Source organism: Perca flavescens, chromosome 2, assembly GCF_004354835.1.
Source record: "Perca flavescens isolate YP-PL-M2 chromosome 2, PFLA_1.0, whole genome shotgun sequence".
Lineage (NCBI taxonomy): Eukaryota > Metazoa > Chordata > Actinopteri > Perciformes > Percidae > Perca > Perca flavescens.
The window spans coordinates 34,922,322-34,940,725 of NC_041332.1; the positions used below are offsets into that span (position 1 = coordinate 34,922,322).

General features: G+C 42.2%; 1 protein-coding gene across 3 annotated transcripts in view; it reads left to right on the forward strand.

Moving 5' to 3' along the window:
- Positions 1 to 18,404, forward strand: part of LOC114548901 (endonuclease V) — a 124,759-nt gene that overhangs the window by 65,308 nt on the left and 41,047 nt on the right. For all 3 annotated transcript variants that reach the window (XR_003691449.1, XM_028568935.1, XM_028568944.1), the window contains one exon: positions 9,032 to 9,101. Coding sequence is in view for 2 of the 3 variants with exons in the window: in XM_028568935.1 (XP_028424736.1) it covers positions 9,032 to 9,088 (57 nt within the window). In the remaining variant the exon portion in view is untranslated. The remainder of the gene's footprint in view (positions 1 to 9,031; positions 9,102 to 18,404) is intronic.

Genomic DNA, 18,404 nt, shown 5'->3' on the forward strand with positions numbered 1-18,404 from the left:
CATTACTGATACGTGATCAGCTGATGACTTCTCCTTCTCCTGTTAAACTGATTATATGCTGCACCGCAAGTCCACACTGACTCGAAAACTTGCGTACACGAGTTCAGACCAGACGTGAGATTTGATTGCAGCCTACGCTCACGTCCAAATTGATAAATGCCGAGCTTTGCGTAGGAATCGGCGTACACCCGTCGTACGCCTGTTTTAGGTCGTACGCACGTTTCATAAATGAGGGCCACTGTGTTTAATGTAATTGGAAGGGAACAGACGAGTCTTAGAGGAAAAAGAGAGAGAGAGAGAGAGAGAGAGAGAGAGAGAGAGAGAAGCCTACAGCCATAAAACGGTCACGGACAACGGACGGGGTAAAACATCTGTGAAGATTGACACCGGCTGTACCAGTCGGCTCGTGGAACTTTTCTTAACGTGCAGAGAGGATGTGAATGATTTCAACGCTCCCCTTCAGGCCCCGAGGTTGTCTAAATGTTAATATATGGCTGTCTGACATTCTGGTGCTTCAGCCACTGGACTCTGGACCTCCACAGAGAGATTGGAGGAAAGTTGGAGAGAGACGAAAGCGCAGCCCTGGGGTGGATATGAGGGAGAGAGGTGGGAGGCATAGAGATCTGGGGTCTCATTTATAAAACTGTGCGTAGGATCTTTACTATAAGTGTACGTACGCCCAAAAGCCCAAATTGGCGTACACCGAAAAAAAGTCAGATTTATAAAACCGTGCGTACGCACACCTGTAAGCAATGTTCCCTTTATAAATCACAGATTGACTACAAGTGTGCGTACGTGGATCAGCCTCTTATCCCGCCCTGTACACGCCCATTTTAAACCATAAATAGTCAATGTAAAGCACCTTGTGAATGCTGATCAGTATGTTAATGACCCTGGCAGTTGTTCTTCGTTACACCGAAACATGCCGAATCATGACGACTGGCGGAGAAAACAAACAAACCTTTAAAAATCCTCTCAGACGCTCGGGAATTGCTGCCAATTGAATTATAATGTCGGCCTGTTGTCGCACAGCGTAACCGGATCTATAGACTACCTTTATTAATAAAATCTTCCAAAACAGCAGGCATTACGGCACTCGGGGACAGCTTCGATATACCAGACCTATATAAGCTTTAACAGAACTATATATTATATCCAAAGAAGCCTTAGTGATGAAGCTGAAGATTATATATAATATTTATTTAAAAAAATACTTAGCTGTCTGCCATTTCCCTCTGGAAACAGCCGGTTTCACCCAGAGTGGCGTGGACCTGTATTTGGACCGGGATGGCACGGTTCCGGCGCGTTGCCCTCTCTACTGGACCCAATTCAGTACAGAGATCCAAGAGCGCAGCTATATTACTGTTACAGCTATATTAGGGAATTTAAATCGGCATATGAGCCAGTCATCGTCATGGTCCCTGAAGTCTCTTTTTCTCCTGATTCTTCCATTGCTGTCCTCCTGCAGGGCCAGCAGTGCCATCATGCAGCATTACACACGGGTTCACCGCAGTATTTATATGTTTAGTCTACAACAATTAGTGATTGTTAACACCTTGCTAAAATCACAGCAACAACTAGTGGTATCCCCCACCCCGAGATACAATCTGAAATCGAAATGTAATAGGCAAACACACTTTTCTTCATGCAGGGTTTGTTATAAACAGTATTAAATTTTAGACCGATAACAAGGACATAGAGCTTAACGATTGCGCGAGAGATTAACGGCTGTATTTCCAGACTTTGACATTTGATGATATATGCACAGTTTTAAAGACAGATATTTAGTTATTTACACTGTGTTCTGCAGTTATCTAATGCTAGGGTATTTGATGCTATCCTGTATTCCATGTAGTCGGGCCATCTCCTCCTCCTGCGCTCCGTAGCGGACAATGTGACGGTGAGACAGCGCCGATTAAATATTAAGAACAATTTTTCATTTAAGATTTCAGTTTATGGAACGGTTATCACTGAGTACAAGCGCAAATAACACTGCTGGATTTAATCTTCATGGTAACGTGGATGATATGGAGTGAAAAAATGTGCAAGGCATCAATATTTTTTATTTTTTCTACTCTTATAGTTATTCCCATTTACTTTTTGCAGTCTGACTTCAGTTCACCACCTCACCATCTGCGTCGCCAATTCCTATTTTGTCTCCAAAATGTGCGTACGCGTGGGTCAGAGTTTGCGTGGAGGACCGCACATTCTCCCGTCGAGATTGTTTTTTATAAATCACAAGCTTTGCGTGGGATGTGGCGTACGCACGTTTTCAGCCCCGTTTTGTGCGTACGCCACTTTTATAAATGAGACCCCAGGAGTAAAGGGTTTAATGATTAGAAAGGATTTGGTGTGAAAACAGTAAGTGAGGGGAGCTGGATTCCAGGGGGAAGGAGAATTATATAAAAATGATTTGGAAGGAGTTGAGTAGGCTGGCATAGCTGCAGGGCTTAAGGGGCTTTGGAGGGCTGGAGAATAAAGACCTGCCCCAGGCCACCAGACCTGTGTGACCTGAATGTACCAAATGGCCCTGCAGAGAGCCAGTAGTGCACATCTGTTCATGTGTGCATTCCCACCTTGCCAGGGACCGTTGGCCAGAGGAAACCAGTTCTGAACTGATCAGTCAGGGTTTTTTCTTTGCTATGCAGCATCACAGCTGTGACATTTATTTTTCAATTTACAGTTTTTATTTATTTTTGTCAGGTACACAAAGAGCGATCATTTATTATTTATTATTTCTGTATGTGTGCGGTGTGTCTGATATTTTTCTGCCGTCGTAATTTCCCATTTTGGGATCAATACAAATCTATCAAATCTGCCTGCTCCAGCTCCTACACAAATGAAATAAATAAAAGGTAAAACGGTGGTGTTAGCTCAGTTTATTGCTAGCGAGCTAATCGGCTAGCATGTTTGCTGCTGGATGATACTGTGTTATACCACACTGAATGGACACATTTCAAGCATAGACAGTATATAATGGACCAATAGACCCCGTTGCTCTGGACGGAGACCAGTGAAGGCTATTAGAAGCACTTTTCCGGTGATGGCCAGCTTTACTGCGCAGCCTCCAACTTAGAGAATGTGACGTGAGCAACGTGTCTGAAAGTTGGAAGTCTTCTGGTAGCTGTGCCAAGAGAAATCTCAATCTTACAGATACGGAGACTGTAGGTGTATGTAAGGAGATAACATGGGCACAGGCTAATTATTGATCACTAACATGCTAGTTAACATTAGTAATTAAACCTGAACATCTCATGTAAGTCGAAACTGCCTGTGAGCTTCTCCTGTACTATACGGTAATTCCTCTACTATGCGACAGTAAGTCACTTGGTTATGACACAATCGTTAGCCTATTTTTACAAAAACGTCTGCTACGGAGCCATAACGTGAGGTACAAGGTAATGGAGCCTTTTATACATTGTCGTGTTTCTTTGGAACTAAACAACGGACAAATAGAGTCTTTAAACGCTTCAGATGTAAAGTTATTCGCAGTCAAGTGACGTAAAAAAAAAATGGCGGTCAGCGGAATGCTAACAGGAGGTGATGGCCAGTTAGCAACAAAACGGCGCCATGATGGCTCGAGTTCTGAAGCGAAGCTTACCCCCTTGATTTCAAGTTTTACTACCATGGCATTAAGCTGTCTTCTTCATTGTCATATATTTCTCCAGCCAGACATTCTAATGGAAAGTCTTGCTGGCCGACAGGATGCTGGAAGTAACTTTTGCTCAACAGTAGCCACTGTGGCTACATGAGATAATGATAAATGCTAAAACATAATGTAACATAACGCCTGCATAACGTAGCACAAGAAGAGAAAATCATCAAGTCAGTGAACTGACTCGCCAATGTCGGTCACAACGCAGCTAACATTTAGCTAACATTAGCCTCCATATGCTAGTACCAGACCAAGTAAGGGTACATTTAATCCTCATTAATTCAGTTAAGTAATTCATTTCAAAGTATTCTGCAATCCATCAAAATAGTTCTTGAGACCAAAGTGGTGGACCAACTGGCCGACAGAATGAAATTGTTGCTAGCATGGCTGAATGCTGATCCAATGATCATAAATCGGTGTTTCCCACAGATTAGAAAGCAATTTGTGGCGAGGGGGGTGTCGCCCCGTAACACAGGGGGAGGGGGGGTGACGCGCTGTTGGATGCTGTCCTCCTCTCTTACTTCAATGCCTAACGAATCGATCTCTTTCTCTCCCTGACCCTGTCTTTCACTGGTTGAAGCCTGAAAATACTGTAAAACAAATGAATAACATAACTAATTCCATTGGTGGGACTGTTGAGCTCTGTTTCAGACTGATACCTCCGGTTCAGGCTGGTCCTCATCCTTAACACGGGCCTTTTTCACTCGCAGAAAATACTTTTCAATATTCATCTGGATTGAAGCAGCAAACCTTCAATGTAAGAGTACAAAATTACATAACATTATTTATAATACGTTTATTTGATTCTTGATTCACAGCTGCTACATATAGTGTTTCAACCTCGACAACCCAACTGCATTTGTGTGTGTGTGTGTGTGTGTGTGTGTGTGTGTGTGTGTGTGTGTGTGTGTGTGTCTACATGCATGACCAGCCCAATCAGCTATGGGCCCCCAAGCATAATTTGTCTTTATGGCACTCTGTAAATACGTAGTTTCCAACCTGCTGTTCTGTTCCATTCTGTTTTGGAGTTTCCACCATTTCTCCCGCTGTAGCTCCTAGACCTGCCTCTCAACTCAGTATTTTTACCACTAGGTAGGGAGCAGCAATCTGTGCAGGGACAGAAAATAGTAATTCTGATCACCACAGGCACTTTATATGTAGAAATCTATACACACATAGCATGATTCAGCACTTCCAGGCAGTGAAGAGTTTATTCAATTAGTGTGTGATTTTTATTTAATTTTTTCTGACATAGTGGCTTCTAGAGCCTGACCGATATAAATATAATATAAAAAAAATATAAAAAAATGTAATCAAACCGGACAAAACCCCCTTCAACCATGATGAGTGTTGGTGTTGCATAGTTTGTCCACCAGAGGGCGCTCTACAACCTCCCTGTTTGCTGCGCTCTTTGATTTTTTGTTTTTGTTATTGTCTTTTTGTTCAAAGGACTTTAAGTTTCATATCTTAAGTTTGTATTTTTATACATTTTATTTATCAGAACTTTAATATATTTTAATGTTCCTCTGTTCTGTTGAGACAAACTATTATTTTTAAACTGCATTATCATATTATTTTAGTGAGGACTCATAAATAACTACAAATAACTAATGTTAGGGAAATGTATGTTACGCGTTTCTGGATTAAAAAAATATATATATCGGATTTTTACATCATCAAATATTTGTATCGGTATTGGCCTTAAAAATCCTTTATCGGTCAGTCTCTAGTGCATGGCTTCACATTTTTCCGGTACAACATGAGATGTACACACACACACACACACACACACACACACACACACACACACACACACACACACACACACACACAGGTCCTTGCCAGCGGTTCACATCTAAATGGCATAACCAGCATCAGATGACTGTAGAGCAGTTTGAGCAGAGGAGACCAGGTTTATGAATTCAAACAGCTTCACTGAATCAAAGCATTGATCAAAAGTTGGTGTATGTGTAACCTCCGTTTGATGCTGTTAGGAAGCGTCATATTGAATGTCCGGCATGTCTCAGTATGGTAGAAGTATAAGAAAAATATACTATAAATGAGAAATTGCATCTTTTACATTGACATGGTGCAGGTTGACTAGATCCTCTAAACTGCTGCGGTTGGTTGAAAAGTTTTGTATTTTGTTAAAGTGCTCATATGCTTTTTGGCTTTTTCCCTTTCTTTTATTGTGTTATATATCTTGTTGTGCATGTAATAGCAGACCTGCCAACCTGTACGCATTTTGCGTAGTAGATACGCATTTTGACATCAAAATACGGTGATACGATTTGTCACTTTAAACTACGCGAAAATCGGGTGACTGCTTTGAGTTCACTCGTTGACGTGCAGTAGCCGTCTCAGTCTAACACTTAGTAGGCAGCTAAAACCTATGGCTAAAACAGGTAGCAGCCACGAGCATGCTGGAAATGCTCGACCAATCACACCGTCGGGTCCCTTCCTCTAATGTCAAGCGGGGATATCGCTAATACATCCATGGGATATCGGCAACTGATCGTAAAACGAAAGCATCAAATGTGTTATTCATTCCTCCCTCATTCCCGTTTAGTTTGGTTGGTTTCCCCAAGGCAGGACGGTGCTTGCAAAGGTAAACTGATTTGATGTAGATAGGTGAAATTGTGAAATTAATTAATTTACGTAGCCTACCTGTCAACTTTGGAGAAATATTATTTATTTATATTATTAAATAAATAATGCCTTGCATTTATAAAGTCTTGGATTTCGTTACAAAGGTCTTATATGTTTTGCCTTTCCTAGGATTAAGTTCATACCGTAACAAAATTAACTGTTACTAATGTAGGCTAATTAAAAACTGACCGGAGTCCGTCGCTGGACGCACCGGGCCGAGACACGCCTCTCTGACCGGTACCGGGGGGTTAACGGTTAAACTGAGCGGAGGATGTGCGGAATGTGTCGGTGTCTGTCGGACTTTGGCTGGCCGCTCGGCGCCTTCAAAGCTCAAGCTAACAGGCTAACGGCGTATTAGATAGCCAAACACCGAGCGGTAACATCTGCAAAGATTGGCTCTGTATGAGCGCATCAATCTGCTCGGTGTGCCTAACAAAGAGAGCGAGCAGCCGGCGGACTTTAATGTCTGTTGATCCGTGCAGGACTTCATTGTGAGAGACGATGTGACCGGCAGGTAACGTTAGCGGTTAGCTGCTACTGTAGCAGAGCTGCAAGTAAACGCTGAACTGAGCTGTGTTTTCAGTGTTAAACACTGCTGCAGGTATTCATGCACGACTGTTGGTGATTTACAGACAGAGGTGGAAGACTAACTCAGATTATGTATTGCAGTAAAAGTAGAAAAAACTGTGTTGTAGAGTTACAAATTACTTGTCACAAGTCCTGCATTCAACATCTTCCCAATAGTACAAAAGTATCAAAATATACTTAAAGTACCAAAAGTAAAAGTGCTCATTATGCAGTGTAATATATTTTATTTTATTGGATTATATTATGATCCAATTAATTGTATTAAATATGACGGATAATTTAAATTGTTTTATTTAATTCAAGTAGCCTACTTGAACATAATTATTTTCTAGGGTTTAAAATGTATACAGATTAGACATTTAATGGCACATTTATTCCACGTGCGTGCCGCTGTGTTCATGAACCAGAACTTCGACAATAAATCAGTAAGTTGCTACTCAAAAAAGTTTTTCAAGGTTGGCAGGTCTGTAATAGGTTTATAAAGTGAAAAAGCCCAAAGTCCCCCCCCATAGGGACTTACCATCTCAAACAGAAAACACTGTTCACAAACTGCTCCAAACAGCTCTATTGTAGTCCAGCCTTTACGTCACTTTGTAACACACATTATAATGCTTGGCACGCCCTCATACTCTGCTGCTGACTGGCTAGTAGTACTTACCTAGCTGCTGTCAGGGCACGCCCTCATACTCTGCTGCTGACTGGCTAGTAGTACTTACCTAGCTGCTGTCAGGGCACGCCCTCATACTCTGCTGCTGACTGGCTAGTAGTACTTACCTAGCTACTGTCAGGGCACGCCCTCATACTATGCTTCTGACTGGCTAGTAGTCCTTACCTAGGTACTGTCAGGGCAAGCCCTCACACTCTGCTTCTGACTGGCTAGTAGTCCTTATCTAGGTACTGTCAAGGCCCGCCCTCATGCTCTGCTTCTGACTGGCTAGTAGTCCTTACCTAGCTATTGCACATGTGCGACTCCCAACAAAGATGGAACAGAAGTGAGATGTCTCACTCTGTAGCTAAAACTGAGAGCTCAACACACAGGGTGAAAAGAGGAGCTGCAGCAATGTGCAGTACAACAAAAATATGGTGTTTTTTTAAAATTAAACCATGTAAACCTATTCTGATATAACCTCTAAATACAATTATGAACCTGAAGATGAGCATAATATGAGCACTTTAATGCTTAAGTTAAAGACATTGCTGAAACAACAGATCGTTCTCCAAAGATATGATAGCAAATACTATGGGACAAACATCACAATTACTACAGTAATTAATTTAGGCTAAATGTGCTCAGAAAACTGTATGGTTTTAATAAGAAATGTTGGATTATGAAATGCCATCAGGACATTTTAAAATGAAAGTCAGACTCTGATAATTCCTTCAGGACAGAAATGACAGACTGGGATGTGGAGGAGTAAAAAGACACACCTGCGCAAATGAAACCTAGATAATGCTACAATGATACAGGGATATCAATAACCAGGTTGCTTGGGTTCTATATAGTATTTTAAATATGAAATCAGAATGAGACATAACAGGGACTAGTGTGCATGTAAAGTGTCGGACAATATGATGATTACAAAACACAGATGTTGAGTGAATTGAATAAGGTTGAATTAATTATAATTACATTGTTTGGAAATAAAAAGATCAATCCCCTCAATGGATGTCTGGGCTAGGACACAGATATGTCCACAAACAGCTGCAGCTGTATATATAAGGAAGAGAGGCCCTAATATGGAGCCTTGGGGCACTCCTTTAATAACCCTAAATTCTCATATAGGCCTGTTCCCTAAACATCTGAAAAAAGGTTTTCTTATGTAGGGACCAGAGTTCAGGCACTGTAACATCCTAATGATGTTAAGAAGGCAATGCTGCCTCAGAAACATTTGTACAAACAACCCACTGTGTCTCACAGTAATTTACATTGTTTGTCAGATTTGGCAGCAAACAGAAGCGCTTGGTTTGTTCTGTGTAAAGTCAGCATCAAGGCACTTAGGCTAATTGTAATTTGAAACTTCAGAAGAACGTGTTAAGTGTGTAAGGAAAGTGAAATGTTTAATCTCTTTTTCTTGCTTTTTTCTCTTTCCCTCTCTTTCTGGCTCCCTCCATCCTCGTCCTCCCTCTCCTCTTCCACAGGCCGACTTTCGCTCCAGAGAATACCTTCGCACACACTTCCCAGCTGCTGACACATGAAACAAGGAATGAGGTAAGTGACAAAATACACCATACATACACCATACACCTGTGAGTTCTCACACTCCGATCTACACACTCACAAATACACACACACCAATAATAATAACTTGTAGGCTATGTGTGGTACTTTTGCACATGGTGATAGAGGAGTGATTTACACAGGCTTAAAATAGGCTTAAAAGACACAGCAAGTGACTCATCAAGGAATTTCCCTAAATCCTGAAATAAAGCAAAGTTTTTTAATAGAAAGCCAAATCATTCTCATCTAATTTACTGTTTAAATTAGGTAAATTTGTTGTAGAAGAGGATAAACCCTCTGTTGTCTTCAGAAAACTGAAGATTGTTTCCGAATTTGCCAGAAAATTATTTGTCTCTAACTTTCTTCTCTCTGCCTCATTAGCTGGAGCAAAGTAGAGGCAGAGGAAAGATAACACAAGAAAATAGTTTAAATCAAACCTGTGAAATGAAACTCATACATCACAAACACTGTGTAGTCTACATAGCACAGGTCATAATCGCTGTAAGAAAATTTTCTTTATGCCTCCATGCCAGTGACAGCTGTGGTTGGAGGCATTATGTTTTTCTGGTCGTTCGTCCATCTGTCCATCCGTCAATCTGTCCGTCCCGTTCTTGTGAACGCGATATCTCAGGACCCCCTGGAGGGAATGTCTTTGAATTTGGCACAACCGTCCACTTGGACTCAAAGATGAACCGATTAGATTTTGGTGGTCAAAGGTCAAGATGGATAATAGATCTTCTGTGCTGCCGGGCTGAAGATCTGAGTGAAGAATCCATGTTTTGCCAAAAAATACACCTAATACTTTGCTATTAAATTGCTTCAAAGTCTTCACTACATATATTATGTGAATCTAGACAGACATGGATGTAAACTGCAACTTGACTGGTTGGCGGAAGAATACAACTGCGAGGTGCTAATTCTAGTTTAGCTTTATCCCCTATCAGCAGCAGCAGTCCTCTATCCGATTGGGATTAATTTATTTGCTCAAAGGTGGGAGCTTTCCATTTCAGTGATGGTACTTTATTAATGTCACACTTTGCTGTAATATTTGATATAGAGCCAGTGTTCGGAGAGTTACTTTTGTAACATATTCCATTAGATTACTCAAGTTAAGTAATGTACTCTAAATACTTTGGGATTACTTTTGGAAAACTTAAAAATTATCTTGCTCAGCCCATTTGTCTGGGTCACTCTGAATAAAGTTAAAGGGATACTTTGCCGATGTTAGACCAGGGGCCTATTGCACAAAAGTAGAATAAAGAAATCCAGGATAAATGAAAAAGCGCAGCTTGACTTAGTGTGATCCACTCATCGCGGCTTAATCGGTTGCACGTTTGCCGAACCAGGATAAGTAGGTGAAGCTATGTCGAGCCAGGTGTACATAGCTGGGATAAGTGCACGTTCACGGATTTCTTAAATAGACCACGGTATCGATCACAGATTTACTGATGCAGAAATGGAAAAGACGTGTGCAGCATATGTTTCACCCGCTGAGCAGCAGCTTCTAATGGAAATTTACGAGGAGGTGAAACATAATATGCAAAAAGGGAAATACAGCTGTTATCAAACGGAAAAAAAGCCCGACAGACAATAGCGGACCGACTGAATACGTATGGATTTAAAAAAATCTAGGCCTATTAGTCACTCCACGTTTTAATTGCTTTAATATGCTTGTTTTATGTGTTGGTTTTATTGCTGTATCTGTTTTTATGCGCTAAATGTGCTGGTTTTAGTGTAATGTGTCTTTGAGTAGCCTGTAAAGCACTATATAAATAAATAAAAAATAATTCTTGTTCCTGGGAAATTTATAAGGACTAGGCTTAATTTCAAAGCTTATTCATAATGCGACAATATGTTTTACAACCATATGCACAGATCTCCATAAGCTATGTCTAATTCTAAATATCCTTCTACAATTAATGTTCATACAGAACAAGCTTGACTGGACAAAAACTAGAAAAAGAAGTGACTTCAATACACACTGTAAGCATAGGCTATCTGTAAAACAATGTAGCCTGTTATTATTCATGTTTTTTTTTCATTTGTTTTTTATGACAATGACAGCCCCAAATTAAAATTATTAAGAAGCTTTGTAGCATTCCACCACATTCTCACTCCCATTTGGTAAAAAAAACGACGTTTGGTCAGGTGCCATTGTCGTCGTTATTGATGCTAAAAGTCCCATTTTAGAGTCCGCTGCATGGTGTGGGAGGATCCCCCCCGCCTCCCCCCGCTTCCCCGCGTTGCACGGGGCACATTTCACGGTGACAGCAGCGGAGGAAAAGCCCATTTCCTCGTCCCACTTTTTACCATTACCATCTCAACAACTGCAGTAGTAGGATTTAAATCAAACTCGTGACAGCAATAGTGACAAGTAATGCATGTTAATTAAAATGAAGCAGAACATATTCAGAAGACAACGGAATAACTGTTAAACACGTTTATTTCGGATCAGAGTGTCAGCTAATTAAACACATCAGACTCCAGGATTAATCTTACCCTGCCTGTTAGCCTGCTCTGGAGCAGGCTAGCCGCAAAGAATAAATCGCCATGGTTACTTGGCTGGGCTTAATTCAACCTGCTTTTGTGCAACCAAGTCAAAGCTAAATTCATCCAGGATAACCTGAATATCCCGGCTTAATCCCTTATCCTGGTTTTGTGCAATACCCCTCTGCTCAGTGTCATGTTAGTGCTCCATGGAGAACTCTGTGCGCTGGTGCCAGGGAGGGAAGCCAAACACTGTTCATCTGTACACACTGCCCACACTAACATGACACAGAGCTGGATTTAAATCAGCAAGTAGCCTGTCTCTTTAACTCTATAAAGGCAAGGTGAGTAGATCTAAAAGTAGCATCTCCTTGGGGCTCCGTCTAACCCCTCCACATGCCCTCGGTGCTCCGACCCACACACAGACGGGCATGGGCACCGCTGTGGGGCAGCTTTAGAGCAGAGCAGGGAAAGAACGGCAATTTTACTTCATGTCTCATCACCGGTAAGCAAACACCTAATATTATCACACCGAATGTTTATAACAAACATGACTACTGTTAGCAATGCGGCGACGATGCTCACTGACCTCGTACACAGGAGGGGGTAGAGTACACGCAGCGGGGTGAGGAGGCATTTGATTGGTTCTTTCCAACCGGACGGCGAGGCAGTGATTGGTGGACGTTTTTACAGGATTTACAGCAGCTACAGATGACTGATCTTTTTCGCTCCTTTTTCAAAGCCCATACCCACACCCATACATATTTATTTCTTGCTGTCGGGGTGTAAAGACCATTTCAAACAATATACTCTATATAAAAAGTGTATATTGGAAATAGTTAGCAACCCTGCAGCATATTTACAGAACTGCAGCATATTGTTGTCTTGGCTGAGGAGTTGCGAATGTAACGATAGCCTATAAATGAAGCCAAACTTTGTTAATCTCACACTTATGCTTTATTGATGGATACATGATGCTTACTTAAAGTGGCATGCTGTCAGTTTTGTTTTTGCCATGTAGTGGCGTTGTGAGAATAGCTTTTAGGCTTAGCCTGAACAAACCTTGGTTGTGTGGTTACCCTTGCTATTAAAAAATCTGATGGGATGTTGTTGCATATAATGTTGCAAATGTTTTTTTTTACAACACATGTGAAGGTTATTATGGAAATCATTGCAGCATTAAATGACGAAATAATTGTTGCAGCTCGCCTTTGCCACCTTATTTCTTGAAACTTGCTAAACAACAGTAAACGAAACCAGTAGCCTGCTATCGATACAATGTATACCATTGTAGGCAAATACTCTAAAATATTTTTTAATGGGAACTTCAATTAAGACTAAAAAGACAGTTATGGTTGATCTACAGATAACTTTGGTTCTTGCACACATAACATCCCACAGGCCCACTTAATTAATATTTCTGGCTACGCTACTGTGGTATACACCTTTATCCTGCTGCAGCAGAGGGTAAAGTTTAAGAGTTTAAGAGCCTTTGACAAGTTCTCAAGTTGCATTTTCGAAGGGGTGTGGACGGGGCAGAGGTGAGCCAAGGATGCCTGAGGTTTAGCAGAGACACACAGGCAGAAAGATAGAGATGCAACGATGAGGAGAGAAAAAGCCTTTGATCCTGTGATTCTCATCTGAAATAACAGGCAGCGCTGCTCAGTTCTGCCCTACCTTCCTCATTACCGATCAAAGCCGCGGAACGTTTGCACGCTCAGATGCACCGAAAACTCAATCATCGTTTGCGCTCACCCTCCAAAGCCAAGTATTTTTCAAACGTGCACAGAATTGAACATTCAGAACTGAAGTGCAGCAGCTCCCACTCATAGGTTTGTTCACAGTTGCTCACACGCAAGGCAGCTCACGAGGGTGTGTGCACTGCACTCTCACATCCCTCAGCGTACCCCACTGGGAAACGTAATGGGATGTCCGTGTTCATCCACTCTGAAGCTCCCTGACGTGGTGAATCCTCCGAGCGCGCTCCGCTCTTTGATCAGCCTCTCTACAAAGAGACTGAGACAGGGAGAGAGGCTTTGTGCTGAGTAGGCAAGGCTGTAGCAGGTTCCTATAGGCCTTAACCCAGCTTTACCCTCTCGCTCACTCAACAGGCTGCACAACACACACACTTTGGATGCATTTTGATCGCCGAGTATTTCCCTGCAAAGTGCACTGCACAGGGTATTCAGCTATGTCAAAGAGCCCCTATTATGCTTTTTAGGATTTTGTTTCCCGTCTTTTAGTGTGTTATATAGTTTTTTTTGTGTATGTAATAGATGTATAAAGTACAAAAAAACTGAAATGGAGCTTTCTCTCCCACAGACAGCACTTTTTCTAAACTACCTGAAACGCCTCACCCACATTCCTGTTAAAATGTTCTTAATTGGTCATATCACTGATTGAGAATGCCAACCCAGTTTTTCATATGTGCTGGCCATAGGTGCTGCCTGAGCAAGCACAGCCCGCCCAGCGTCTTGTTTGAATTTGGTTGACCAATCACATTGGAGTGAAGAATGTATTGTGCACCCTAGCAGGCCATAAGTGTGTGTGTGTGTGTGTGTGTGTGTGTGTGTGTGTGTGTGTGTGTGTGTGTGTGTGTGTGAGAGAGAGAGAGAAAGATGGGGACTCAGACTCGATTCACACTTAAGTCGCACAAACAGCTAACTTCAGACTTGACTTGCGACTCGACCCAAAAGACTTCAGACTCGAGCTTCGAGACTCGTCAACAACCTGTTTTCATACAATTATTGCTTTTTAAATCTAAATTCATTAATGTATTTCTATGTTCTTTTATTGGCGCATATATGATTGGGAAACGTATGACGAGCTGCATGTCCCCTGCCCTTTGCCATAATGTGCAACTTAACGCGTGCGCTACGCCTTATGTTCGCACACTCACATATCAAAAACTGCATTGACCTCCGCAAGTCCTCACGGAGTTGTGCCTTTTGTCATTAGTTTTGCTTTCAATAACTTGGTAAACAGTGGCAGTAAGCCAACAGCTACATGTAAGGTGTGTGGCACCAAGATAAATGATGCCGGATCAACAACGTCGAACTTCATCAGGCATCTCAAAACGCCCCCAGATAGGTCGGTCACTGGATAATGTGAAAGAGACTTTACATTTAGCATTTATCGCCACAGGTAACAAGCTAACTAACAGGCTATCCATCGCATCGTGCTGGGAACAGGCAGATTGTATCTTTATAATTAGTAGTTGCTGAGGCTCAGACATCCATGGCGCACAGGAGGCGGGACGCACGGATCCATCTCCCCAGGAACAAACGCTAGTGGGCAAACTCATGTGATAAAGGTAAAGGTACTTTTTTGTCACATACACATAGATGTAGCGAAATTCATTCTCTGCATTTAACCCATCCCTCAAGGGAGCAGTGGGCAGCCAATCACAGCGCCCGGGGACCAACTCCAGATCTGAGCCAGTGCCTTGATCAAGGGTTCTGACTGGAGAACCTAGTACATGTTTTTGATGGTGGGGGAAACCGGAGCGCCCGGAGGAAACCCACGCAAACATGGGGAGAACATACAAACTCCACACAGAAAGGCCCGGTACGACCTGGATTCAAACCTAGAACCTTCTTGCTGGGCCACCATGCTGCCTGATGCGTAATGATCCCGTGGATGATTTGTAGACTATTAAGTGAACAAGGTGTACCTGCTCCACCAAACACTGGGCCGTCTTGACTGTCTTAATTCTGCACTATTTACTATTTCATGATTTCATCCATGCGTAGCGCAGCGGATCCGTGCGCCCTGTCACCTGCTGTGGAGATGCTGGCCTTACTAACCTCTCCTCCTCTGAGTCGGGTCTCCCTCACGCTGGACTCAGTTTCACTGAGCGTACTAACACTTAGAAAATAAATAAATGGCATTACATCAGTGAGTTCAAACTGCTTATTGTGCGTAATTTGGACTGAGACTGAGATGCATGTTCTGTAACTGGTGTGGCGCTGTCACTATTCTCTTGATTTTTTTTGAGTGAAAGAGACGTTACATTTAGCATATATCGTCACAGCTAACAAGCTAATCATCACAAAGTGTTGTGCTAATGCTGGGAACAGGCACATTGTATCTTTATAGTTGTATCCATATGATGTGACAGACTTAGGTTAATATTTCACCAGGTCCGAGGGCTAGAGGGATGTGTTAAGTAGACCCCATAAAGTTATGCTACAACTGATTCTGATACTGTACTGTACGGATGGTAGCTACAGGACATGCTTTGAATTCATAAGATTTAACAATACAGTGTTAGGGAATGATCAGATGGCCAGAGACTTGAGACTTGACTTGGACTCGTGGCAGAAGACTTGAGACTCGACTTGGACTTCCAAAAAAGGACTTGTTGTATCCGTATCCGTTGTATGTTTCGGGAAGGTGGCTGGTGATGTAGTAGTGACTAGCGCCCTTTATATACAGAGTGTGGCCAACTCAAATCATGGGCACCATATTGGATACCAACGTCCGATGACTCTACAGTGTAAACCTACGGGGCGAATATGCTATCTTGAAATCAATGGCTTATTTTCACCATAAACAGGCATATACATGTTATTATCAGCGTTTGTCAATATGTAAAAGGCCCTTACGGAAATATTCCAGTGTATATTTACCTTCTATATCGTAAATGGGCCTAAAAGAAATGCCCATTGTAGTGAGTTACCACATCACCTAATAAGTCTCTGAGCAGTGTTTACCTTTCTAATGTCCGCTAGCATACAGGCTAACTATAGCTAGCTTTGTGTGTAACATAACAAAAACTCACCCATCTCAGAGGAGCGAAGCTCAATATTTAATTTAATAAAATTATGGTAGAAAAGGAGCACTAACGCTACAGGTCAGAAATCTTTTGCTGCTTCCCCGTCTTTCATTGCAGCCAAACGCTGAAAAAAAAAGAGTCCACAAAACACGTGACCACGTCAGAACCATTCGCATAACGGGATAGCTCAGAACATTCTATTTCCGTAGTTGGCCACACTCTCTATATATAAAGGGCAGTAGTAGGGACCATACTGTGGCAGTAAAGGTTTTATAACCTGAGAACTTTTCCGTAGGAGTTTTCAAAAAGGTCAAATAATTTACAGCAACAACAAAAAAAATTTTTTTGTCTCTCACCTTGGATCTTCCTCATGTGCCCTCTATGTGTGCAATTTTGCATTCAATTGTTGTCGGACACGTGAGCACACAGGTTACTATCTCTTTCTGATGGAATCAGTCTTTGCCGTAGCGCCGAGCTCTAAAGTACCGGGCTGCTGAACTCATTCCAGCGTTCACCTGCAGGTAGTCTCTGGGAGCGAGTGCATCGAGAGCCGACAGTGAGTTGTGTCCCTGGGTGGCAGAGGAAGAGAAATAGAGTTTCTGTCTCTGTCAAAGAGAGAGGAGAGAGACATGAAAGACAGAGCAGCAGGAGAGGAGATGAAGAGATCTGAACAGGGGGGAAACAACGGGTGTGCAGGGGAAGAGCAAGAGTGTGGAAAATCGATGCGTGTGTAAGAGAGAAAAGAAAGGAATCAAGGCAAGAGGATAAAAACTTCTCTGTGGTTTTGAGTGACATGCCGCTTGTTTCAGGATTCACCTTCCCCTTCTGCTATTGATTGCTGTTATTGCTGAACGGCCATGGGATTTGACTTATACTTAAACTAGGGTGACCAGACGTCCCGGTTTGACCGGGACAGTCCCGATTTTGAATTGCTTGTCCCGAGTCCCGACAAAAGCCTGTCGGGACGCTAAAATGTCCCGGTTTACACCAGGAGCGGCGTCAGCCGATTTTGCCGTGTATTCAGCCCTGAATGTTTTGAGTGTAGCCCCGAATGTAACTTTGTCCATTTATTTTTCCGAGGCGAATAGAACGGGCAGCTACGTGCGGGGTCCGACCATGCTGTATTTGTTGCTATCACCTAGCAACCGTCTCTCCGTGAGGAAAGCTGTGAAAGCCGGGTGAAGTTTTTGGAGGAATCGTAGCCAAATCAGTCTAATACAGTGATGCCATCAACACAAAGTTTAGGAGCGCAATACTAATGATTTAGTTCAAAGTTCCCGTGACGTTTCCATTCTACGGTTCAGACTCAACCACACGGAGCTCTGAAGCAGACCTGTGGGTCTCTTAGTGTCCACTCTCTCTGTAAAATGCAGCGCAGCTTCAGGTTTATGGATGCGCTCAGCTGTGGCCATGCTGCGGCAGATGTGTTGCGTTTGTGCTCCGTGTATTTCTGTAGTTTCGGGTTTCCACCTCCGACGTAGCGTGGCGTATAGCCACTTCCCTAGTTAAACTATTTGTCTCATCCAGAGACCCAAACGGGGCTCTGTGTCTGTCAGAAGGTCTGAGATCTACCGTATCAGCAGAGCAATCACTTAATTCACAGCAGACTATGGTGCAGGTATAGATTATTTTCTGAAATATAGCTTGTGACTTTATTCTTGTACTTTATTCCTATTATCACTTTATTTTTCTCAAAATATCACGACTCCTCCAAATCACAGAGAACACAGATATACTGTATTTTGAATGTGCACAAAGTTTTGGACAAGAGCAGAAATCTTGCTCAAGCATCTGAAATATTACAGTCCAGGGGTTTATTAATACATTAAAATGAATGAATGTATTATTGAGGTGAATAATTGTCATATGCACATTAAGGAGGTTACTTCCCCAACAAAAGAAGCAAAACAGGAGGTAAGAGTAAATGATGCCTGTAGGCTATATGTGTGCTGACTCAGATATAATTAGAAAAGTCCATCCAAAGGAGAATAAATAGTTGAAAGCAATACAGAATGCCTGACAGCCTTACT